Raw genomic sequence first — 26,134 nt, 5'->3', positions numbered from 1 at the left:
GGGAACGGTTTCCAAACGCCACTCTGTGATTCTGGACGGATGGCTTAATGTCACCATATAAACAATGAATATGACCTTTGTGAGGAGCTCCTATACCTTCTGGTCGAGTTCGCGTTGTTGAACTCTTGATTAAAATAAGTCAAACGCGCTCGCCTTTGGCCCCGTGACGTCTGTTTGGCGCTTCCACTAGCGCCCGGCTCGGGCCCGCAGTGCGGCGGCATGGGCAGTCGCTGCCTCGCAGGTGAGTAAATGAAACCTGGAGGCCGTAAACCGGGAAGGGCTCCATTCCACGCCCCGCTTCATCGTACGTCCCTCCAAACGTGGAACGTTCACGGTGGACGTTCTAGGCTCGCGCGCTTGGTCCAATCGGTGTCCGGGGAGGTAAACCAAGGTCTGTGACGTTGCGCGCGCGCTGGAGGCGGGACTGGGGCTGGAAGAGCCGGGACGCATGCCGCCACCCACCGGCTCATCTTCTGCTTTCTTCTTCCCTCCCACTTGTAGCGACCCCCTGTCCACCGCCCAGCCCCAGTTTCTTCTCTGCAGGCCTGCTAAGTGTCCCAGCTCCGTGGATGATCTAGTGCTCCGTTCCAGGCTTTTTCTTTCAATTCTGGTACTGGTAATCCTCCTTTATTCCGTTATAAAACAGGACTACAAGTCCCAGAATTCAAAGGAAAGAAACCTGGACTGATATGTAGGCTGTTGACGGACTTTCATAGCACTGCCTCCAACCCCACTCCTGCAGGTGATTCCTTTGCCTCCTTATGCCCCTCCGACTCGGTCTTCTCCTTAGTGTTCATATGTTTGAGCCGGTCTCCTTCACATCTTCCGCCTGATCCTTCGCCCTGTACTCTAAATGCATTTGCCCTTCTTGATCCTCGTCTGGTACAATCCATAACTTTTTCTAGTTTGGTATTTAGTCCTCATATGTACTCACCATTCCTTTTACTCGCATACTTTTATGATCTTGCTAATAACCCATTTGTAGACTCTTCCCTCCTTTGACTCATCCTAAACCTCATATAACTAATATCTCCCAAATAACCCTATCTGGACTCCTCCCTCCTCTGTTCCTCCTTTCTTATTCAATTAAACTAACTTGTTTGCATATCCACAGCTCAAATTAACACCTTAGATTTCCCTGTACTAATTCAGCACTAATCTTTTGGGATCCAGAGTAGTGTTCTAGTCGAAAAGTGCTTTAACGCCTCATCAGGGGTAGAAAGCTATATATATATATATATATATTTACAGTGTGCAGGCTAGTTGGCCATATACATTTCACAGCAACAGATGACTTGACCTACGAAGACCTTACCAGCATCTTCTAGTGTCCATGAGAAGCTGATTGCTCTAGATCTTGCAACACAAGGTTACCTGATGAGAACTGTTAGTGGCAGTTATAGTAATACAAATGAGTAAAAATGTAGATTTAGCAGACTTGTGAATATGAACATAATGTTGGCAGTGCCCCCCTAGCAGCAGGTTAGAAGCTAAGAGTGGGTAACGTGCTTTTAAAAAAAACTTAAAAGGGGTTTGGAACTCACCTCTTACCTACTTGAACTTACCATTGGCTTAGTCCATCGTTGCTCTAAATTATGTGCTTCTGATTGGCCAGCACCTCGTCTGCTGCTTTGCTGTCCATGCCGTCGTGTGGAGCCTGAACCAAGTACTCCTTCTAATCACTGCCATTGGCTAATAGCCAGTCCTTCCACTGACCACATAGTCCCAAGGTACTTCATTTTTTCTTCTTACAAATGCACTCTCTAGGAATGCACGTTTCTGTAGGTTGTCTGCTCAACCCGCACTGTCTTGCAGCAAGTAAGTGCCTCGCAATATTATATATGCATGAATCACAGTGCATGAGTTCGCTATTTTGAATGTTGCGTTCTGAAACTAGTAATCATGTTCTCACACACACAGGAAAGTTTTTAAGCAGTGTGCATCATCTCCATGTGTCACAAGTTTATATTCCGAGTTTATATACAGTGTGCAATTACCTAATGAAAACAGCGTATCTCGTCTCTGACCGGAAAGACACAAAATGCGTAGATGTCAGTACATTTTCAAACATGTTTTGTTTAGTGACTTTTTTATTATTGGCTGAAATATTGCTTTGACTTCCCTGACACTCCCACCCACTCCTGCTTTTGTCTCTCTCTCCCGCTCCACTCTGTCCCTACATAAGGCTCCCAGGGGCCGTCCCTCGGGTGCTTATGGCTAACTGCGGGCAGCAGCTACTGCCGGTGCAGCTGATTCACTCCCATCCAGTTTGTGTCACATGACCATAGGCAGCGGGCTCCTTGTGCGACGGCAGCTCCTCTGTCGGGAGACAGCTGGCAGTGAGTGGCTGTGGCAGCAGTCATTACCCCCCCCGCCCGGGGCAGCACCCTGCTGCCAGCTGTGCACTAACACATGCCGCCTGCACTCAGTCCGTGTGGTGATCACACAAGGTACCCTCGCAGTTGTGCACACTGATTTAAACCCTCTACACACCCTAGAGTAGACCTTTTGAGCCACAGGCTAGAGCATGAACAGTAATTAGAAAAAGCGGTTCTAATTTAATTTAACATTGTATTGTGGTTTTTTTCTTTTCTTTTATGGCCTTGGGTCTCTTGAATCCTCCCAGCTTGACATCATTTGTTTGCTGACCCCTTTCTTCCATCCCACTGCCTCCTTACATATGCCTCGATCCGTCATATGCATGGGAAAAGAACAAGATGGCCGGTGCTGCTTTGGAACACACAATGGTAATGCCTTTTAATTGTGTGTTCCAAAGGAGTGCCAGACGTCTTGTTCTTTTACTAAAAACGGCAACTCACCCAGAGCATTTCTTGGCACTAAAGGGAAATGCAACCAGAAAAACAATATCACTATGCAAATAAGCAAAAGATGAAGACTGTTGCAAAATTTGGGGTTTTAATATTTTTATTTTTTTTTCTCTATTTTATGTATGTGTTGCTTGCAGGCAATTCACTGAACTACAGTTAGATCAAGTGTACATCACAAAGATTCCATTCTTCAACAAATTTAGTCCCCTCAAGCTCATTCTCCCCCCCCCCCCCCCCCCCCCCCCAATCATCTTTCCATACTGTATGCCCCGAATCCTCACATTCTTTCAATTGTAGTGGTTCTACTCTGTATTTTTAAGTGATTGAACATCTTAAAATACATTTTAAAAAGTGTTTTTAAGGCGACCACCATTAACCACATTATAGCTGTTATTTTTTTAAAAATTAATTTAAGCTATGCGTTTGTGGGTAGTACAGGGAATAAATAGGACAAAATTGCTACAATTTTTTTCAACCCCACCCTGCATTACACATTTTGGCTTTCAGTGTTTTTGACAATTTCACAACAGCACTGATTGCTGTGCAGCACGCCTTTAAAGTATAGGAAAAAATAGCTGTGATGCGGCCAACATTGGCCACCTCATACTCGTGTTATTTTCTTTACTTTCATCCATGTCTCACAGCAGTCTGCGCTGCTGTACAACATGTTTAAAAACATTGACAAAGTCAATAGACCTTGCATAGGTGAAACCTATTGGCTTTGCCAATGTTTGTTAATGATTCTGTCACATAGCTCTATACGCCTATGTGGATGGATTTGAATGTATGATTCAAAATTTTGAATTTGATTTTCGCCTCAAGTGGGAGCCAGTGGAGGTCACTCGGTATAGAGGAGACATAAGATGTTCTTTTCCTTTAGATTGTCCATGCTGCGGAGTATTTTAGTGCTTTCAGGAGTTGCAAGGCTTTCGGCATTAGGTCAGGTAGGATGGCATTTTCTGTGCCTTATCCGGATATTATGAGAGCATGAATGTCAGAATTGAGTATATAGTTACAGAGCAGAAATGTGACCATGCCAACACAGCAGAAAGTCTCCCAAGAGTCTCGGGTTCAGGACGTCATCAACAACCAAGTGAGCCAGCTTTTCTCCCACCACGGGTGAGCACAAATATTAGAGGGCAAAAATGAAGTGCTGTTTTTATGTATTCAAACTTTAGATTGCAGCATAAGTAGATAGGCGAGCAGCTGTGATTGTATTTTGGTTGCAAAATTAGTAATCAACGAGAGTTGAAAGTCGGGATATACCCTTTAAGTAATTAATGCATATATATAGATCCCAGTAATCCTTCAGGAAAACCTCATTAAGTAAACTTGCTACTATTATGCGTCTAATTGTTATTAGAACATTGGAACGTTGGCAGCTCCATTGAAAACAATGGAGTGCTGCTGGCTTTTACTGGCTGGTAAAAGCCCACAGCGCCAACATTCCAATGTTCGCTTTGTTCACAGCAACAGCTGTGAACAAAGCCTCACGGAGCTCGAGGGGATTTTAATCCCCTCGGGCTCCGTGAGGAATTTGTTTTATTTAATAGAACATTCTGCCCTGAGTGGCAGAATGTTCTAATAGCCTTAGAACCTGCCGTAGCGGGCTCTACCGACTATTAAAGGCCCTCTCCCTTGTTAAAGGCCCTCGCCAAACGCGGGAGCAGGCCTTTAATAGCCGGTAGAGCTCGCTACGGCGGGTTCTAAGGATATAGTATGTTCAATCTTAGGGTTTTAATCCCAATTTAAGTGATGAATGTATAAATACAGGCATCATGTACCCATCCCATGACGCTGGCAAAGCTGCATTATCTGAAGAAAATAGAATTACTCCTTGCAAGCGACCAGCTTAGGACCACAGCTCATAGACTAATTATCTGTAGAATTGACAAGGGTAATACCATCCTCTCTGACCTTCCAACTAACTTCCTCCTAGTCCCAAAGGACACAGTCCATACCACAGCTCACGTAGTCAGAGAAAACAAATCAGATCAGATAACCCTAATTTTTAGGAATTTCACCTGGCTATTGTTTGAGACCTGCTTTCAAAATCTGCTGTTGAACATTCAGGGCCCTAAATTCCGGCCATCAAATCAACTTATGCTGAGGAAAAGGGTATAGGGTTAAAAAAAAAAAAGTGTCTATATGGTCATTGCCATAGACTCTTCAGGCACGCCTGCAGCCAGAACCGCTGGATGGAATTACACCAAATTTGGCAGAAAAGTAGCTTTTGGTCAGCAGATTACGCTTTGTGTTATTTGGTGTAAATCTGTGCAGTAGTTTTTGAGATAATAAACACAATCCAAATTTGTATATCTAGAAGCTCAAATACTTCACGAATAGTCCCGATCTCTTGCTGAGATTTGACTGACTGTCAACACTTCAACCAGGAAGTGTTAGCAGCCATTTTGGGACTCTGCTTTAGTCGAGTCCCAAAAAAACTGAAAACCTAACCCTCTAGCCTTGGTCCAGGGGTCCCCCTAGGACCCCAGCAGGGTAAAAAAGCATTTAAAAAAAAAAGAAAAAAAAATTAACAGCGAAAGTGGGGAATATTTGCTGTGATAAAACAAACAAACCCAAGTGCAGTCGTACGCGCTTCCTCTTAATATTGCTCCCGGTAAGGCCATGTCCTGTGGGCATGGACCCACTCCGGGGACCACCACCTCCCTGGGGCTACAGCATAAAATGAAAAAGGGTTACCCAGTGGACCTTTCGGGCCCCTGGGGCTACCTCCTCCCCGGGGCTATATTTGAAAATTATGTGGTGGGCCATGCACACACACCCCGGGATCACAGCTTTACAGGGACATTATAGTTAGGAAATAGAATTTTTAAAAAACATAGGCATTCACTAGGTTCTGAATTTACTCTTACAAAACCATGGAAATTCACTGCTAATTAACCCACATATTACATCACTCAAGACATCAGTGATAACATTGATAATATCAATGTAAAATGTGCAGTACAATTATTTAGGAGAAAACTGCACAGGGGTGGGAGTTATAGTTATCTTAGAGCTGCAGGTCAGTTGCTACCTTCAGTGCCTCATTGTTGGGCACCGTGGGGTCTCTTCGGACCGGGATATGACATCCTCTGGGGAACAGGGGGTTCCAGCAACAGATGGCGGTGTCTTTCTGGGGCTGCCGAGGACTGGGAGACTAGGTCCTTTGACACGGTTGGTGAGCTCCGTCAGCTTCACTCCCTGTGTGAGGGAGACTGTGGCTTGCAGGATGTGTGCGGCAGCCTCAGGACAGCCGGGGGAACAAGCAGCGGCTTTCAGGTGCTGTCTCGTGCTCCATCCTTCTGGGCCAGCTCAGAGCTGGTTCTGCTGGCATTGTCTCTGCCGCCGCACTGTCTCCAAGGGAGGGGGCCGCACTGTGGGAGGCTTTGGCAGTTAGTGTTGGGGAATTCAACAAAAGGGAAGAGTGCCACAGGACGGCCTTACTCTCCCTTGGGTGTAAGTCGCAACCCCCCCTCACTGGGGGCGTGGAAGGGAAACACAATACTCGAGGTTCAGGCAGAGCGCTCAGACAGTACCATGTGGGGCAACCCCCAGTGCTTCCCCAACATGATACCACCATAGGAAGGAGCTTGGAAGTGAACAGGACCCCCTATGCACTGGTAGTTCCGGGGAAGTACACCTCGCTCTCTGTGTGCTCACCAGGCCAGTGAAGCCCTTCAGAACAAGGTATAGCGCTCCCAGGTGCTATAGCTGCAGGTGCAGCACTAGTAATGGGGGAATCCTCTGCTGACCCATGTACAAACGTAATTGGCCCCACCTCTCCCAGCCCAGGAATACTGTTCAGTGAGCAGTTGTAATCCTGTTACACCTCCACCCTCTCTGTGTAATGACTGTCTGGAAGTAAGCACAAAGTGCAGCTGTCACTTAGCCCCAGACGTGGATTGGAGTCAGGCTGCAAAGCACAAAAGTGATAAGCAAAATGAAATGCTCCCTTTCTACAAGAGTAATACAAAATCCACCTGCACTAATAAGCAGGATATCCCACTAACATTCCAAACATAGAAAACATGCCCACGCTGCTCCTCATAGTTCAAAAATTACCACATGAACATATATAAGGGAATTCCTAATGCAAACCTATGAGAGGAGCATCACTCACAGCAGTGAAAAAACAAAATAGGCTGTTTGTCACTACCAGGGCATGCCATACAATAGGCACATATTCTACCTTTTACCTACACAGCCCCCTGCCCATAGGGCTACCTTAGGGGTTACCTGTATGTAGTAAAAGGGGAGTTCCAGGCCTGGCAAGTAAATGTAGATGCCAAGCCAATGTGGTATTAAATTGCGCATGCAGGCCCTGCAGTGGCACGCCTGAGACTGATTTGAAAGGCTACTTCTGTGGGTGGCGCAAGTTGCGCTGCAACCCCACTAGTAGCATTTAATTTACAGGCACTATTTATAAGGGATATCACTATACAAGGGACTTACAGGTAAATTAAATGTGCCAATCAGGTGTAAGCCGATCATACCAAGTTTAGAAGGGAGAGCATTTGCAATTTAGCACTGATCTAGCAATGATAAAGTGCCCAGAGTCTCAAAGCCAACAAAAAGAGGGTCAGAAAAACAGGCGGTGGAAAGCAAAACGTTTGGGGATGACCCTGCAAAAAGGCCAGGTCAAACATAAATGCAGCCCATTTTCCTGAAAGGAAAACTGTTTTAAAAAAAAAAATTTTTTATTAAGAGTAGGCAGTGGTCCGTAAGAGCACTACTTGCTCTAAAAATGTTTTTACAAACACTCATAAAGGGGAGGAGTTCCCTTGAGGATACCTTCCTGTTTGCAAGTGGGTTACCACCTGCTTGCTTGAAGTAGGTAGTAAAATGTGAATGTCTTGCAACTGTATTTCAGTAGCAAAACATTCACACATACCACTCTCGATTTCGTTATTAGGAGTGGATGCCCTAAACACGCCCTTCCTAAAACTGAATCACTAATAGGACTTTATATATGTGAAAAAGCCTTTTTGTGTTTGCTACCACAAAAAGCCTTTGTACATCTGGCCCTTAATTTTTTATTTTTCCTTTTTTTATTGTAGTGCAAAGATTTTGATTTCCTTGGTGGTGAATTATGCTTGCGGGTTCGGCATTGGTAAATCTGCATTTTGTGTAGTTTCATGTGTCTGACAAGGGAACGTTTTTCTGTAACATTTATTTCAAATAAGTATCATTGCCCTGCTTGAGTGTTTTTTGACTTTTTTAAATAATTGTAGCATATTTACCATATGTTTTATTTTTTTCTTCAAATTCACGTTCTGTGATGTATTGTCTTCTGTCATGTTTTTTTTATTTCCTTTAAAGTGGCATATCGTTGGCGCTTTCTGTGTCTGTGCGGAATAGATGTAGTTGATAGCAAATAGGAGGAATATATAGGTATCTTTACATGGTAGGAAGTTCATTGTGTGGTTTGTATTGATAGATCCTTTGCATATCGTTATATTCCAATAGTTGTATTTGCTGTTTGATACAGCCATAGTTTGATTTCTAATTTGGAAGCAGTGTTTATACTTGTCTGTGTTTTGAGACAGTTTTATTTGTAAGCATTGTGGCTGCTCTAAGGCGGACTACCTGGCAGGTTGTTGGTTTGCTTTTTGAAACTCCCTTTGAACAAGGCTCTGAGACTGACGCTGTGTCTGAAGCAGAGGACCAAGCGCAATATTCTGGCAGTGAAGTTTCTGTTTGAGAAGCTTCATCTGATGATGAAGCCACTATTAAGCATAATGACCTGTCTCATTTAGAGGAGGACGTTGTTGTGCTTGTAGTCCAGCATGAGCAAGTTGGATTGGAGTCAGAGGCTGGAAGGCTTCCAATTTGAAGTGCTGAGCCCTGGGTTGCCTCTAACATGGTGCAACCTGTTTTGCCTGTCTTTAGTCAAACTTTCTTTAGTCACTCTTTCTTTATTAGAGTTCCGTAATATAACTGATACAGATAGAACACGTAAGAGAAATTGACATCGGCTTTAAAGTGTAGTACTAACGTGGTTCACAGTTTCCCAAGAGGATTGGTGTCAATTTTCAACTATACATCAAATGTCTGTGTTTGTATGGTACACAGAAGGACGGAAAAAGAATTGCAAACCTATAAACAATAAAAAACAGAAGATAATACAGTATACACCATGAGTAGAAGCATTTAACATCTTCCATTGAGTACCTAGTAAAGAATGTTTTGTTATGGTCTCCAAGTTCTGGAGGCAAAAAGCCTGGGGGGGTCATGAATACTCTATCTGAAAGGAGTGGAGTGCTCGGGTGCGAGTCGGTCAAGCCGTAAGGGGGAGGCCTCTGGAGAGAAAAGACACCTAGTGGTCACCGTAGGCCTTCCCTAGGAAAAGCCACATAATCGCCCTATCACTCGATGTTTGGTAATTGAAGGATTTGTCTCTAAGCCCTAGGAGGGTAAAACCCAGGGAGGCCTGGATCGGGTAATCCAATATGCCTTTTATTTGGGCTAATATTTTGGACAAGTATGGTTGAATCAAAGGGCAGTCCCACCAGATATGTCTGAAATCCTCCACCACAACCAGGAGTTGTCAGTATTTTGGAATATCTTTTTGAGGTTTGTGGGGTATAAGTACCAGTCATATAAAGTTTTTATAGTGAGCTTTCCTCAGCCCATGGAGTGGTTGTATTGTGGGATATCATGCCACAATGGGGTCCACTGGCCTTCAGAGATCTGCTCTCCTAGGAAGTTGGACCAGAACTCTGCATGGCAGGGAGTGGTGAAGGGGGGTCGTGTCCAGTAGGAGTTGATATATGAGATTGCCCCTCTAGAGTCTAGATGTGTTTTCACAAATTGTTCTATCGGAGAAAGGTCTCATGTTGCTGCATCCCTAATGTCTGGGAGCAAGTGTTGCAACTGTGTCTAGTGGTACCTTTCAGTTAGTGGCATTTTTGAAAGTTTGTTGGGCCTGTGTAATAAGTCAGAGATCACTAGACACCCTCCTGTCCTCCATCTCTCTAAGGGCCCCTGGGAGAGTGCTGGTGAGAAAGCCGGATTGAAGTGGATGGGCATAAATGGTGATGGGAATTGGGCCCATGCTCCTGACTTACTTACATTGTCACAAATGTCTAGAGTTGTTTTCGTGGGGGTTCTAAGGTACACACTACTGGGTCTATCGGGGTTGGGCTTTCATAACCGGTCCCAATTAGAGCGCCCTTCACTGCAGGGTCCATATGAAGCCAGTGCTTATCCGAGACTCTAAGAGACCACTCTGTTATCACTCGTAGTTGTGCTGTCTTGTAATACATTTGGAAGTCCAGGAGAGCCAATCCTCTGGCCGATCTTGGAAGCCGAAGTACTTGGTAGGGGAGCCTAGCCGTGCCTTTTTGCCAGACAAATTTAGTCATGAGGGTCCTCAGGGTGTGGGGGGAAAAAAAAACCTTCATCAAAATGGGCAGTCCCTGAAAGAGATATAAGAACCTCAGCAGCACTATCATCTTGAGGGTGTGAATGCGACCTAACCAGGTCATATATAAAGGTGCCCACCTTCTGAGGTCAGTCCTAAGTTGTTGAACCAATGGGAGGGGGGTAATTGGCTCTTTAAAAGGTCTGTGGTGCTAGGGGGTGAGTCTAATGCCCAAGTATGTTAGTTCCTTCCTTGCCCACTGGAAGGGGGGCACCTTCATGTCAAGTGTTCCATCTTGGCAGAGGCTAGGGTGAGATTAAGGAGGTATGATTTAGACAAATTAATCCGGTATCCTGCCACTCCCTCATGTAACCAATTTGTTCTGTAAAGCTTGGAGTGAGGTCTTTGGTGTCATCAATGATAGGAGGACGTTGTCTGCAAAAAGAGAGATCTTGTGGGTAGTGGATCCAAAGGGTGTGCGCTGGGTCTCCGCATACCGTCTCACCCGCTCTACCAATGGTTCTATACTAAGTGTGAATAAGAAGCGGAAGCGGGCAGCCCTGGCAGTTGCCCCTTTCCAATTGAAAAGTCTGAGCCAATTCCATTTACCAACACCCTGTCCACCGGGGAAATATAACTGGCCTGTACCATTATGATGAATCTTTCATTAAACCCAAAGTGCCTCATGGTTTGGAACATAAAAGACCAATGGACATGGTCGAATGCCTTCTCTGCGTCCAAAGCGAGCAGTATTGCTGGTGTCCATTTCTTGGTCACTCGGTTCAGGTTATGAGTTTAACCTTCCCCCCCCCCACCCACCCTTTTTTTTTTTTTATAAATCAAGACTAATATGGGTGGATCAGGTCTGGCAAGATTCTCTCCAGTCGGGTGGCCAAAATTTAGGAATACAATTTGCCTTCAAGGTTTAGGTAGGAGGAACAGAGGTGTGCGTGTTTCCCTGGTTTCGGAATGACTGATATCAGTTCTTCACTCATCGAGCATGTTACGCCTGATTCAGTGGTTACGTAATTAAGCAGCTTAGACAATTGCGGTATAAGTTCTGAGGCGAAAGTTTTGTAAAACTGAGCTGTGAAGCCGTCTGGCCCCAGTGACCTGTGAAGTTTTAGTGCCAATATCGCTGTCCTGACCTCCTTGCTGGTGGGCTTGCCCAAAATCTCACTCTGTTCCTGAGTGACTTGTGGTAGGGAGTCCTTTTCCAAATAGTGCAACTATTCAGACCTTGCTGGCCTGTCTGCTGTGTATAGATCTTTGTAAAAGTTTCTGAAGGCAGTCGGTTTTTCTTGTCCTGTCTTGGCCTCTCCCTTGTGCCTCAGATTGAGGCTAGAAAACTACTTTCTTGTTTTACCCTCAGTTGTTGGGCAAATCTGGACCTATTTAGTTGCCCTGCATATATGCCCCATGGCGAAGCATGGTAAACTGCGCTCTGTTTGTGTAACTAGCATGCAGTTTCCCTCTAATTGCTGTCACATTCCGTTGTGTTTGTAGAGAGGGAGAATTTTTTGTGTCTGCTCTGCCTTCTTTAATTCAGCCTCTAGTGTCATGCGTTCCTGTGCTTTTTGCTTGTTAAGAGTCGACATTAGTGAAACACATCTCCCTCCCATTTATTAGCCACGTCGGTATCTTGAGGGTCGTAAAGAGTAAAAAAAACTCCCTAATCGCTTCACAAATTTTGTTGCGAAGTGTCCCATCTCGAATGATAGGAATAGGGAAGAACCACCTTTACTTCCTAGTGGTACCCCCGTGACCAGTTCAAATTCAGCTGTACTGGGGCATAGTCAGAAACGATTATGGGCTGAAATACCGATGAAAGGATGCTGTGGGTAAGGGATTGACTTGTAAATATGTAGTCTGGAGTAAGTACAGTGCGAGTCACAGAAAAAAGTATAGTCCTTAGTGTCTGGGTGTACATGTCTCCAAGCATCCATAATTCAGCCACCATTTTTGTCAAGGATTCGGAGAAGCTGGCTGATGGCTTGCATGCCGGGTGAGAGCTATCTACATCCTTATCCCATATCAAGTTTAAATCACCCAGTAGGATAATATCTCCCTCTGCAAATTCCCCTAGCTGATCAAGTCAAGATTTGATAAAGATCGCTTGAGCCGTGTTAGTAGCATACATGGTAGCTATTGTACATGTGCGGACTTTTACCCTAAAAAAAATCTCCCTTCCTTGTCAGATTTATGTGCAATGTTTTGAAAGGCCAAGGATACGTGGAAAAAATGGCCACCCCATTATGTTTTGTGATATGGGACGACCTATATGCCGTGGGATAGCTCCTATGTCGGAGTCTACCTCTTCACCATGTTTCAAATGGGTTTCCTGTAAGGCTACAATATCCATACCTCGCGTCTAGGAGATATTTCTATATATTTTGTCTCTTAGGGGGAAATTAAGACCCCTCACATTCCACGTTAATGTGACCAACATTTGGTCTGCCTGGTAGATTCACTCAGCTTAACTGCTACTCCTCAACTCCCCTCCCTCACTCCCCTTTCCCGTCCAGGAGACTGATACTGACCCTGGGTGCATCCTCTCAAATATCCTCATATAAGCCCACTTATGGTCAACAACAAGGAACTGCATTCTGAAACCAGTAAGGACGCTAGTCCCGTAAGTAGTCTATCATTTATATAGCAGTAGAACATTATAAGTGTTCTGGCAAAACCTGCCTTAACATTCTACATGAATAGTTATATGCATGGGGTAGGAGAAAACCATGGGCCTAAGAGCAGTATACTGCTGTGTTCTAGAGGTGCCAGTGTCCCCTATATGTGGGGGCCCTCACAAATGTACAGGACCACTATAAGACATTCCCTCCCCTTTCTTAGCTCCTGTGGACTGTAGGAGAAGCAAAAGGATATTGTCTGGTAAGGCAGAAGTTCAGGTAGAGGTGGTCGCAGGTCCTCAGTCTCCTTTTCTCCCCTCCCTCTTGGGACGCCTCTGCTCAAGCCATGAGTTCGGTTCTCCCCTGGGTGTAGGCTTCTCCAGGGGTAAGGTGTTTTTTATTTTTATTTTTTTTCCCGTTGTTTGGGTTAGCTGTGTCAGAAATCGTTACGCCCAGAAGGTTTGCTGCCTCCTTTACATCAGTGAAGTGGTGCATTTTGTTTTGACAGGAGAAGGCCAGTCCAAATGGGAGGGTCCAGCGGTATTTCAGGTTGCTCTTGCGAAGGTAGTCCGTAATCAGTCTAAATTGGAGATGCCCAGCTTATCCCATAGTCTCCACTTCTTCCAATGATCAGAGCTCTTTCAGCTCATTCGAGTCCCACAAGGGGGTTTCCGGGATCACCCTCCCATCCACTGTGTTGCTGTCCTACATATTGCAATTACTGACTGTCAGGGAGACCGGTCTGACTAGTTATTGTGTACTGTACACCATATGGGCGTATTCATCCAGGTCCATAATTTGACTGTCTGCTAGTACTACTGACTCATGCTGGGCAGTGGATGCCCTTCAGTAACCACCTGCAGTTGGGCTGAGCAGTAATAGAGCTGCAAGTCAGGGAGCGCGAGTCAACCGTAACGGCATAAAGCTAGACTACTCTGGGGCTCCCAGTTTACCTATGATGAGTAGAAGATGATTTGCGAGGGCCTTCGCCAGAATCTTAACCTCAGAGTTGAGTAGCCTAATCAGTCTGTAAAAGGAGCAGTGCTTCGCTGGTTTTCCCTGTTTATGTATAAGAACTATGGTTGTGGATCGTAGATCACATAGAAGTCATCCCTTTTCTTGACCTTGTAAAATATGTCTTGGAGTTGGCCAGTTAGCTTCCCTCCCATACTTTTAAAACTCCAAAAGAAACCCATTTGTGCCTTGCGACTTTCCCCTCTTAAGTTGTCCAACTGATTCCCCTAACTCTGCCTCCCCCTGGTCCCAGTCAAGCATCAGTCTGTCATCCTCTTTGAAGACTGGTGGGGTAACATCTGCTATGAATTTGTTTCTAGCTTCCCCGGGTCCCCCACACACTGGGTTCCAGTACAACTGTGCTAAGTGCAACACAAATGTCTGGTCTATCTCCGCTGCCCTGCTAACTGTCGCACTCCCCTCCTTCTGATCCACCTCTGTTCCTCTTTGCATCTTGCTATCCATGTCAGCAGTTTCCCCGTCTTGTTTCTGACTTCCTATAGTCTCTGCTGGCGTGTTCTGTACTTTGCCTTTTCTGTATCCTTCCCTAATCGCTGGATTTTGTCCTTGGCCATGTGGACCTGGTGTAGGAAGTTTGGAAGTTAAACAACTCTAATGGATGTTTGAGACCAGGGTACTGTCGGAAATGGATTACATTTGTAACTACATAAACATGAAGCAAGACTTGACTGGGCACAGGTTTGAGGATATTGGCTTTCCCAAGGTTGTCCTCAATGCATAGGTCAGAACTCGATTATGTAAATTTACATGAAACAGAATTGTTCTTGATACAAGGTTTGGAGTTATCAACACTCCCAGGATTACACTCTGTATGTTGACTTACACTTGAAAACACAAAAATTTGTAAGAAATAAGGTTACTTCATGATACAAGTTTGGAATTACTGATACTTCCAAGGTTGTGCTTGGAACACGGAGTGGAGTTAAGAGGCACTCCCGAGGTAATCTAGAAAATATGATAACACTTGTTTCAGGGCTGGACTCGAAAACACTCCCAAGGTGTGCTAGAAAACACAGTTACATTCAGTACATAAATTGAAGTTATAGGTGAGCTCAGGAGATAGTTTAGTCCACGAGCAACAAGGTTAGGAAAACCAATGCTTAGAGAGAGAGTCCAGAGGCAGAAACTGGGAGGTAACAGACAGGTCTGTAATGACTACTAAAGACTAGTGTGCACTAACCTGGGGGCAAGTACTTAACCTGGAAAGCACTTTACAGGAGTTCAGAGGCAGCAGGCGTGTCATTGTTAGAAGTTAGAGTTGAGGCTGAATAGTAGCTCATGGAGGGAGAGACCCCGGAGGGGTCTTGGGAGTCAGGATCTTGGAATCATTGTAAAGGACCTGGAAGACTGTAAAGTCAGGTGGTTTCTGGAAGACTTGGAAGATGGGGCAGAACCAAGGTTGCGCAGGAATGAAACGAGGATGGCCCAGGTGACCGGAGATGAGTGCAGGGATGAAGCTTGCACTGAACAGGAGAGCTCCAGGCAACACAATGTCAATGCAGGGAAGCTGCTTGCGCAGGACTTGATGGGAGCTCGTGCGGGCCCAGATACCTGTACAAGGCCAAGCCCCGATGCAAGCTCAGAGGGGCTATTTATACAGGAAGCCTTGAGTTTTTCAGAAGGGCACGTGCCTCACTGTGAGGTTTCCAAAAGAGCATGGGAAAGGTCACGTGTTACATACAAATGGGTATGGCTAAACAGGCAGCAGTTGCAAATGGTAATTGACAAGTACACTGTAACCCAAGTACATGACGGTACAACCTAATAGTTCACAGTGGAAACATAACTATCCTAAGAGAACATGTAATATTTACAGGTGCAAACTAGATGAAACTTTCATAGCAACACACACAGGAGGGTGAATGGTTCAGGCCTAAAGGGAAGGGAAGTCATGGTGCATTAGAGACAAAAAGGCACCATAGTGGAAGGAATGACATGAGGAAGGCGAGTAATTCCCACCGTGCATAGGGCACAAGATTGAGTCGAGACAAGGGTAATCATTGTGAATAAGAATTCAGTGTGATCACACAGAGGTTTGTCTTTTATGTGTTGAGGGCCCTCTGCACATGCGCAGTACAGTCCTAAAAGCTAGACGGCTGTATGGGCAGAGGTACTACACCCAAGATGGAAGAGCACTATCATTGATGAGGTCTAGTAAGGCCAGAAGCAGCCTGGGATTGCTTGTGCTCTCTTTTTGAGGGCACCTGGTCTGACAGATTGGGCTGAATTGTTCCTATTAGAGCCTAAATGGCTGGTCTCAAGTGGAATAGTGAGCGGAAAAAAATGGGATGGAATATGGGACCAAGCAATTGCCAGTAGTTGAGAGTGCATTGCATTCTACAAATCACTTTTGTGTTTTCTTCAATATAAGGCCATACGTTCGGGTATGCCTAGAAATGGATACCAGGCTTACTGCGCCACAGGAGACAGGCTTATTTATGAGGGCTAAGTAGGCCAGAACTAGTTTGGGAATGCTTGAGTTTCTTGTGCCCATTTTGGAAATACAAAATTTTCCTTGATACCTATTTTTCACTCTTTATATTTCAGCAAATGATTTGCTATATACCCGGTATACAATGGAAGCCCATTGCAAGGTGCAGCTCCTTTATTGGCTCTGGGTACCTAGAGTTCTTGATAAACCTAGAAGCCCTATATCCCTGCAACCAGAAGAGTCCTGCAGACATAACTGTATATTGCTTTCGAAAATCTGACATTGCAGGAAAACGTTAGAGTAAAACGTGGAGAAAAATGGCAGTTTTTTTCACCACAATTTCAATATGTTTTTATTTCAGCTGTTACTTTCTGTAGGGAAACCTTGAAGGATCTACACAAATGACCCCTTGCTGAATTCAGAATTTTGTCTACTTTTCAGAAATGTTTAGCTGTCGGGGATTCAACATTGGTTTCACACCCATTTCTGTCACTAACTGGAGGGAGGCTAAAAGCACAAAAAATAGTAAAAACGGGGTATGTCCCAGTAAAATGTCAAATCTGTGTTGAAAAAGGTTTTCTGATTCAAGTCTGCCTGTTCTTGAAAGCTGGCAAGATGGTGATTTTAGTTCCGCAAACCCTTTGTTGATGCCATAGTCAGGGAAAGAACCACAAGCCTTCTTCTGCAGCCCTTATTTCTAATTTTTGTTTAAAAAAAAAAAAAAATTTGCTGTATTTTGGTTAATTTCATGGTCTCCAGGGGAACTCACAAACTCTGGGTACCTCTAGGATGTTGGAAAAAAAGGACGCAAATTTGGCGTGGGTAGCTTATGTGGACAAAAAGTTACGAGGGCCTAAGCGTGAACTGCCCCAAATAGCCAAAAACTGGCACCTGAGGGGGAAAAGGCCTGGCAGCGAAGGGGGTAAAATGCTGTCCAGAGAGAAATACTTACTAAAAGAATGGGTTGGCATTATTTTAAGGTTAATTAAAGCTAAGGACATGGGTAACGTTTAAGTTTCCAATGGAGAATTGGAGAGGGACAGGAATAAAATGAGTTTAAGGAATAGATATGGGTATAAAAGTAGGGGAAGGTTGTAGAATATTATGACAGAAAAAATTAAAAAGGGTGAGTATTAAAGACAACAGAAGGGTGACAAATGTTAATGATAGACTTGAATATGTGTACCCTGTTTACCGCTTGCATGTCGTATTCTTCCTATTGTGCGAGTGGCTGGGAGAGACAAGGATTAGGTGCACCAGAACGATGCTACCTTTGACGAATGCGTTACTACAAGGGGCGTTGTCTTAGCCCCAGACCAGAGGCCCTTATCCCCATAATCTAGAATCTAAAAGTCTACTTCGCCACTCGGGTAGGACTTGAGAGTGTGGATATATTTTTCCCCAGTGAAGTAGAATAGGTGTCTGCCCACTCATCCTTGACTAGGGATCCATACCCCCTGAAGAATGCCCCATAACAGATTAGGCATAGTGTGAGGGCAGAAACATGTTGGCTTTTTAAAGGAAGGGTTGAGTCATTATACTCATGGTTACCTCGATGTAGGGTTTTAACCATACCATTGAACACCACTATTCAAGGTAAAATCTACTGGTAGCCCGCTAGGTATTTTTGACTGATCTGGATCCCATTATTATCCGGCAAGCTTTAGCTAAGAACTTCCTCTTGGTGCAGTTCACCAAGAGGTTGAGTCGGCCCTGGTGGCACTGTCCTACATGGGTGGGTAGAAGTGGCCAATGATGTAGCATGACACGACCAAGTGTGTGAGACCACCTCTTCCATAAGGAGGAATTCCCTGTAAGCTAATCAACAGAGCAGTATCAAAGAGAGACCATTAGTGGTGTTAGGAGCACAATCAAAGGGAATGCGGCTGTATGGAGTAAGCTTATTTCCTCCACACCTTGTGTATGTTGTATCATTCCTTTAACCATGAATAAATCTAATTTTAATCGTTTTTGTTCCTAAGAGTCTTAAGATTCATAGACTATTGGGTGAGAGACTCACTAGAAAGGATTAAAAATGTGAATATTAAACTTAAATGTGTGCGAAGCTGTTTACTGCTTGTATGTTATCATTCATATAAGCATGAATAAGTATAATTTTAACTGAATTTCTTTGCTAGCAAGTCACACAATCTGTAAATTATCAGAAAATCAATGCTGTTCACTTTTAATTCAGTCCTGTGCACATTTAATCACAGGAATTATAAGGGATGGGTGAATTTAGAGTTTGGTGGAGAGAGTACTACATCATAAATGTGACGGAGTACCCTGTCTGCCAAAGTAATGGTTCCTCCCCCCACCCTTAGGATTGGGAGGATCATCCGCTTTCTGTTGACAGAGTCCTCAGTGAGTGTGACAAAAAATGCCCTCCGACAGCCCTACAAAGTAGCTGCCAATTAAGGAAGGGTATTGTACCACCTGTCCTATTTAGGATAGACGGTGTGATGTTTTATTTTCTGTCTTTCACCTGGCGATATAACCTGGCAGTGAGGGACAGGAGAAGACAGATAATGTCACCTATGATAAAAATCTCCTAGGGTGTGTGGGTCATTACATTTTTGTTTTTTGGTACCAAACTCACAGTTTGGTTTTGAAAAAAACATCTTTAGCGAAGGTTTGGTGAACAACCATCCAAACCAACAGTGGCTGTCCAAACATTTTGTACCTTGACAGGAACTCCCATAACAGTGGTTCTTGTGAAGGTACTAGGATCATAGCTGGGGTGGCGATGAACTTTCAAATTGGCAGAAAGTAGTCCATCTGCCAAACACCAGATCAGGCCCTTGGTTTCTATGATATCTGTATTGGAAAGTATCCATGCTGACCATGCTCATCCATGTTGTGCTATTTAAATCACATTTCATTGTTTTTGTTTTAATCTGTGCTTTTATGGCCTTGCATCTGTCACAAAAATCTACATGGCAACATTAATCATAGAGTTGTTTTGTTAGTTCTATCTGATCTAGAATTTTCGCCCCCACTTTTTGCCTGGTTTCTGGTGCAATTTCGACTGAAAGTGTCCTGGTTCCCTGCTAAAAAGGACACAGTCAGTTTTTCCAAATTTTCCAAAGCTTGCTGAGATGCCTATGCTTGCTGAGTGAGCTATTTCAAATTTAAAATCAATCGCTCTAAGAATCCGGCCAAGGAGATTTTTCGGATAGTAAAAGCTTTGTCTGATCCGACTGGCATGGTCCCAAATGTTCCTCTATCCTCAGAAAGATGCAATGAATTGGCTGTTTTATTCTTTTTTTTTTATAAAGCTGCTAACATGTATGCCACATTTGAGGCTCCTGTAGCTGAGGGTCTCCCTCTATGGTCATGAAAGTAGCAGAAGCAGTTGCTGAATCAGGCGTTAGCACTACTTCTGAGCCATTTACTTTAATTGATTTTATAGTTTCGTGTCACTTCTTGACTTTATTAAATCACAATCTCCCTCTGGCCCTGCTCCTTTGCAGATTCTCAGATTAGGTTGTTGCTCTCTTTCCACTACATGGATTGAGTTGCTCAACATGACATTTGTAAAAGCTATGATTCCAACTTTTTGGAAACACGCCATGGTGGTACCTTTGCTTAAAAAAAAAATACCCCTGATGCAGCTAAACCTGAGAATTTCTGCCCCATTTCCCTCCTCTTACTAAATTATTAGAAAAACATGTTAATCGTCTGGTGTCATCTTACCTGGAAACGAATCTTCATAGATCACAGTTTGACTTTCCTCTGGGCCGCAGTATGAAGCTGGCCTTATTAGGGACCTTTGAGCACCTCAGAGTTATCCTTGACTGGAGGCACTGCTGTGCTGATTCTTCTTGATCTCAGCGCAGTGTTCGACACCATGTCCCATGAGGTTCTCTAGTGGCTGGCCAACTCTGGCATTAAGGGTTGCGCCCTACTCTAGTTTTGCTCCTTTTTGCAGGAGCGAACATTTCAAATGATCTGGAGTACTGCTTCCTCCTCCATTCACAAACTTCCTTATGAGGTTCTCAGGGTCTTCCTTGAAACCCACGCTTTTCAATGCATATGTCTGATCGCTGGAAGATCTTGTTGAGGCTTTTGGCATTACCTTGTTTTCTTATGCTGAGGATACCCAAATAGTTTTGTCTTTATCCTCTACAAAGGATAAAAGTGGCCTTGAATTACGGTCCTGCCTAGCAGCAGTGCAACTCTGAATGAAAAAGAAACTGCTTAAAATTGAATGGAAATAAAACCGAGGTCCTGGTGGTAAGCAACCAGCCTCTGCGTTGGCGTTCATTGGATTGGCCTGAAGCTTTAGGTCCTGTCCCTTCCCCTAATCAGGTGGTGAAGGATATTGGTCTTCACCTACATCGCAATCTCAGGATGGACTTTCAAATTAACAGGGTTGCTAACACATGTTTTGAGTTACTTAAAAGCCTGCATAAAATCATGGTGCTCTTGCCAGTCCTTACTCAGAAGAACTGTTGGGCAGGCCCTTATCACTTCAGGGTTGCACTACAGCAATGTCCTTTATTAAGGAATTTCAAAATCCCTGCTGAACTAATTGTAGATTGTGCTGCATGGGGATGCTAGGCTACTTTGTCATCTTTCTCATCATATTTTAGTCTCGACTCACGTGCTTGAGCTTCACTGATTACATGTTAAAAACTGATTTAGTTTAAAGCATTGTGTACCTTGCATAAAGCAAAGTGCAAAGGGCTCCTGACCTTATTAAAGCTGGTCTCCCCTTATTTATGTTCCTAAGTGTGCTTTATGCGTTTGTAACCTAGGCCTTGCTGCTAACCCTTAGGGTGAGGCTGGTTGGTCAAGGAGGCTGGTCTTTTCTATATTTCTGCCCCAAACATTGGAACATGCTTCCCTTTGAAGTTCAGACTGCCACCCCCTCGAGGTTTTCTGTAAGAAACTCAAGAGTTGGCTTTTTTTTTTCTTCTTTTTTTTTTTAACTGTCATGAGTGCCTCTACCCCCTCTGATTTAGCACTGGGAAACCCTATGGGCAGCCATACGTATAAGAAATCTGTTTGTTCAGTAAATCCTTACCGTCTTGGTGCAACGTCTTCTACTTTCATGCCTGAAAACTGTAACTGGTATTTGCATGCTCTACAAATAACTTAGCTAATTTCTTAGAAACAGTTTTATTTATCTCAATACAAGCTGTGCTTATCACCATTTGATGACGGGTTTTTTTTTTTGTCAGTGTTCATTTTTGCTGTAATCATTGGATTACACATATTCAGGGTTTAGTTTTAATTCATGTTGTCAGTAGCGTCTTTTTAAAAAGTTTTACATAATATTTTTGCTGCATGAATGGTCATTGGATTTACAGGTATCTCAGTAGCTGTTGATGTAGTCGGTGGATGATGTTTAATCTGTGCTGTCATAGGTTTGTTAGTATCTTATGAAAAATACTGTGGTCATTAAATCATATTTATACTATTTCTATGCTAATCTGTGCTACAAATACCACTTTAAAATGCATTCATGGCTTCCAGTACTTCAGTTCCATATAGGGAACACAAATGAGTTATTTCAATACTGATATTTATGTTTTTGGCTCATAAAATGCTAATGCCTATTTACTTTTTCTGTCACGTAGGTGAAAGAGATCCAGAATAAAAGTAGTAGTCACAGGAATATCGTTGACACCAGAAATTGCAATTTCACTTTGGAGACACTAACCCCCTGAAAAGAATAAAACAGCTTTTGGAGACTTCAGTCCATCAAAGAAGCTCTACTATTGTCACTGATGGGTGTTCTTGTGCAGACAGCTTGTTTCTTTACAGATCTGATGAATGTGAAATACTGCCATACACCAAAGGTGTATCTGATGAATATGAGAACATATTAACATTCCAAGGACCTCTAAGCTATCAAGTGACATACAAAGGAGAAAGGCCACACTAATGTATAGGATGTAATAAATCGTTCCTGGCTAAATTAACTAGGAACTACTTTTGACTGTCTTCTACATAAAAGGCAACTAACAACGCATCAATATATCTCCTAAAGAGAGGCTAGCAAAGAGCGATGCCTGGTAAATAACCCCTACATATGAGAAATTTACAGAGCATGAGAAATGGCTGTCTTATAACTTGCCATACAGAACAAAAATGCTTTTGCACTTCATCTGATATGAAAAGGTCACCGGCCAGCTTTGAAGTTCTAGTGCTGAGATTTTTAATTTCCTTTGCTATGTGTAGGCAAAACGTACCTAACTTGAAAGTACTAACACAGACACAGGAGAAGCTACACAAATTTACTCAGTGTCTATGGTATTTTATTACAAGGACATAATTTAAAAAAAAAAAATATATATATATATATATATATAATCTGCTCATAATGAAGGAGGTGCACAAATGCATGAAATGTGACATTTCTATATAAACACCCATCTAGAAAAAAAACCAAAGACACAGCAGAATGTTAAGACAAAATAACAATGTTTACCAAGACTTTGATTAGAAAAAGCCTTTTGATGGTAGGCAAACACACCCATCCTAAAAAAAAAATTCAAATGTATTAAATGTAGAAATTTAATCACAAAGGGCTTTCTAATCGGACAAACATCAGGTTACACTCAACCAAGTCCCTATAAATGTATGGAGTGTGACAAGATATGCATTACAAAGACACAGCTGAAGACAAATCAGCAAACCCATCCTTGCGAGAAACCATATAAATGTTCTGACTGTGAGAAGGCTTTCGGTATAAAGGCACAGCTAGTAATACATCTGGAAACTCACACTGGTGCGAAATCATAAGAATGTTCTAAATGTGCTAAGAGTTGCAATCGAAAGAGTGCTTTATCGTCACAGAAGATAATTCAAACTGTAGACAAACTATATAGATGTTCTGGATGTAAGAAAGCTTCCCATCAAAAAACAAATCTGCGAAGATATGAGAGAAGGCACGCTGGTGAGAAATCATCAATGTTCTGTGTGTGACAAGTGTTTAATTATAAAGAAACAGTTAATAATGCATCAATGAAATCACACCGATGAGAAACCCTACAGTTGTTCAGAATGTTCAAAATCTTTCAAGCATAAGTGTACTTTCATTACATCAGAGAGCTCACAATAAGACAAAACCTTGTGGATGTTCTAAATGTGATAAGGCTTTCAAAAACAAATGTAATGTAATGCAACATCAGATGGATCACACGGAGGAGAAACCTGTGCTGTCATTACACCAGAGAAACCATCATCAAGAGAAACCAAATACATTTTCTGAATGTGACAAGGCTTTCATTCTGAAGGGTGAACAAATAGTACATCAGAGACACCATACCGTAGAGAAACCCTATGAATGCTATGATCGTGACGAGGCATTCATTACAAAGAAAACGCAAACGGAACATCAGAGAACACACACTGGTGAGAAACCATATAAATGTTGTCTGTGTGACAAATGTTTTATTACAAAGCAAGAGCTAATAATACATCAAAGAAGTCACGCCTTTGATAAACCGTTCGACTGTTGTGAGTGTAATGAAGCTTTTGAGCTAAAAAGTGAGCTTTCATTACACAAGAGAGTTCACACCAAGACAAAACCTTATGGATGTTCTGAATGTAATAGGGCTTTCAAAAACAAATGTAATCTAATGCGTCATCAAATGGATCATACTGGGGAGAAACCCTTTAAGTGTGCTGAGTGCGATAAGGCTTTCAAGCAAAAATATGTGCTGCTGTTACACCAGAGGAATCACAATGGGAAGAAAACCTATAAATGCTCTGAATGTGCCCAGGCTTTCAGTCTGAAGAGTGAATTAATAGTACATCAGAGATATCACAGTGGAGAGAAACCCTACAAATGTTCTGAATGTGACAAGGCATTCGTTAGGAAGAACATGCTGACAAGACATCAGAGAACTCACACTGGAGAGAAACCATACAAATGTTCTGAATGTGATAAGGCTTTCAAGGAAAATGGTAATCTGTACGCACATCAGAGAATCCACACCGGGGAGACACCATATAAATGCACTGAATGTGACAAAGCTTTCAAGCAAAAGAGTGGGCTTTCAGTTCATCAGAGAATCCACACAGGGGTAAAACCGTATAAATGTAATGATTGTGACAAGGCCTTCAATCAAAAGGTTAGTCTTTCAGTTCATCAGAAAACCCACACACGGGAAAAAACATATTAATGTTCTGAATGTGACTAGGTTTTCATTACAAAGAGAAGTCTGATGTTACATCAGAGGAGTCACACTGGGGAGAAACCATTTAAGTGTTCTGAATGTGATAAAGCTTTTAAGCAAATGAGTCTTCTATCCTGTCATCTGAGAACCCACACATCTGCACTACAGAGGAAGATCCGATGATGGGAGATATTAACGGTATAGAAATAGTGCAAATGTTCTGACTGTAACAATGCTTTTGAATAAAGGAGTAATCTATCAATTGTCTGAGAATAGATGAAGAGAAGAAATTATATAATTGTACGAAGTGTAAAATGGTTTTCACTACAGCAGGCGATCCTATTATATTCATAGCAGAGCAAAATCATTTACATATTTTGAATGATTCAAAACCTTAATTGCAGAGATATAGCTAATAATACATTAGAACTCGCCTTAGTGAGATGCCATATACGTGTTCTGAATGTGACGAGTTCTACAAGTAAAAGGGTCATCTCTTATGGCATCAGAAAGTCCACACCATGTAAATCATGTAAAAATTCAGCATTCCAACAATAATTCAGACTCGGACCAGATGGAGGCATGGGCATTAGGGATTCTTGAATGACTACTGGACACCTTCCAACGTCTACTGAGGTACTGACATGTTCAGAAGGCTGAACAGTTGACGGCAATTTAGGACTGGCACAATGCCTATGATATTCAGAGTCCACTGGACCACCAAGGTGGCCTTCCTGTGCCACAGTGATACAAATGCCCTTGCCCCAAGTAGCAACGAGCCACGAGGAATTCTCAGCAGCAGGCCCGTGCAGGCATGAACCAGGCTTTAGCTGTGGCGATTCTGATGGGGTGCTCCAAAAGAGACCATGAAAGAGTGGCCACCTCTGGTGACAATGCTGGATTTGGAGCAGACAGAGTTCCTGGCTCTGGTTCCAGCACCCTTCTACCGAAGATCACGCCACAATCGGTGGACTGAATTGTCTAGTAGTGATGTTGCCGCCTTTGCTGGGTGGGATAGACTGAGAGGTGAGGGGGTGCAACAGTCTCCTTCACTGTATACTACTATTGTTCCCACTACTTTCTCTTACTTTTGGCCCCAGAACTAAGTGGGCGGTACTAAACTGACTACAGTCTCTATGGTGTGTTCCCCCCCCTCCCTAAACTCGAGTGATGATCAATTTAGATGCTCTAGGTCTGTGTTGTTTGGACGGAACGATGCAATGCGACTGTCCAGGGGAGTACAGTTGGGGAATGTTATTGTTGATTTACTCCTGTTATGGGGGAATAGTTCCTGTTTCGTGTTCAGTTTTCCCAGAGGTGATTTTCCTAATTCTCCACTTCCAACTGATGTTGCTGAGCATTGCTGGGTGGGTGGTGTGGGGTGCAGGGTTTTCTGCTAATCTTCACTTAAATGGCTAGTGCATTCTCCACTGTTGGGCTAATTATATGGAATGTCAGAGGACTGAATTCCTTCTCCCAGAGACATAAAGTTCACATGTATCTTAAATGGCTGAGAGTCCACATTGTCTTTCTCCAGGAGATACACTTGACAAAAGAGGAGGGACTGGCATTGCAAAAACGTTGGAGGGAAAGTTCTGTGCTTCCACATACACTACATTCACATGAGGGATACGGTTATGGATCCTCCCCAGGACCTGGCTGGAATGCATTGTTAGCAGGGAAACTAGACGGCAAGAACATAGCATTGGCAA

The 26,134-nt window shown here is 43.3% G+C and overlaps 1 protein-coding gene across 1 annotated transcript; it reads left to right on the top strand.

Annotated features, from left to right (window-relative positions):
- Nucleotides 1-106: 106 nt before the first annotated feature.
- LOC138248887 (zinc finger protein 182-like) lies at nucleotides 107-24,684 on the top strand. Its single transcript, XM_069202866.1, has 2 exons — nucleotides 107-241; nucleotides 21,876-24,684. Exon 2 carries the CDS (start codon nucleotides 23,280-23,282, stop codon nucleotides 24,426-24,428), a length of 1,149 nt encoding a protein of 382 aa, XP_069058967.1. The 5' UTR covers nucleotides 107-241; nucleotides 21,876-23,279; the 3' UTR covers nucleotides 24,429-24,684.
- Nucleotides 24,685-26,134: the final 1,450 nt, after the last annotated feature.

The sequence above is a fragment of the Pleurodeles waltl genome, chromosome 8 (genome assembly GCF_031143425.1).
Source record: "Pleurodeles waltl isolate 20211129_DDA chromosome 8, aPleWal1.hap1.20221129, whole genome shotgun sequence".
NCBI lineage: Eukaryota > Metazoa > Chordata > Amphibia > Caudata > Salamandridae > Pleurodeles > Pleurodeles waltl.
The sequence above is the reverse complement of the archived record's forward strand: the minus strand, read 5'-3'. Positions and strand labels throughout refer to the sequence as shown.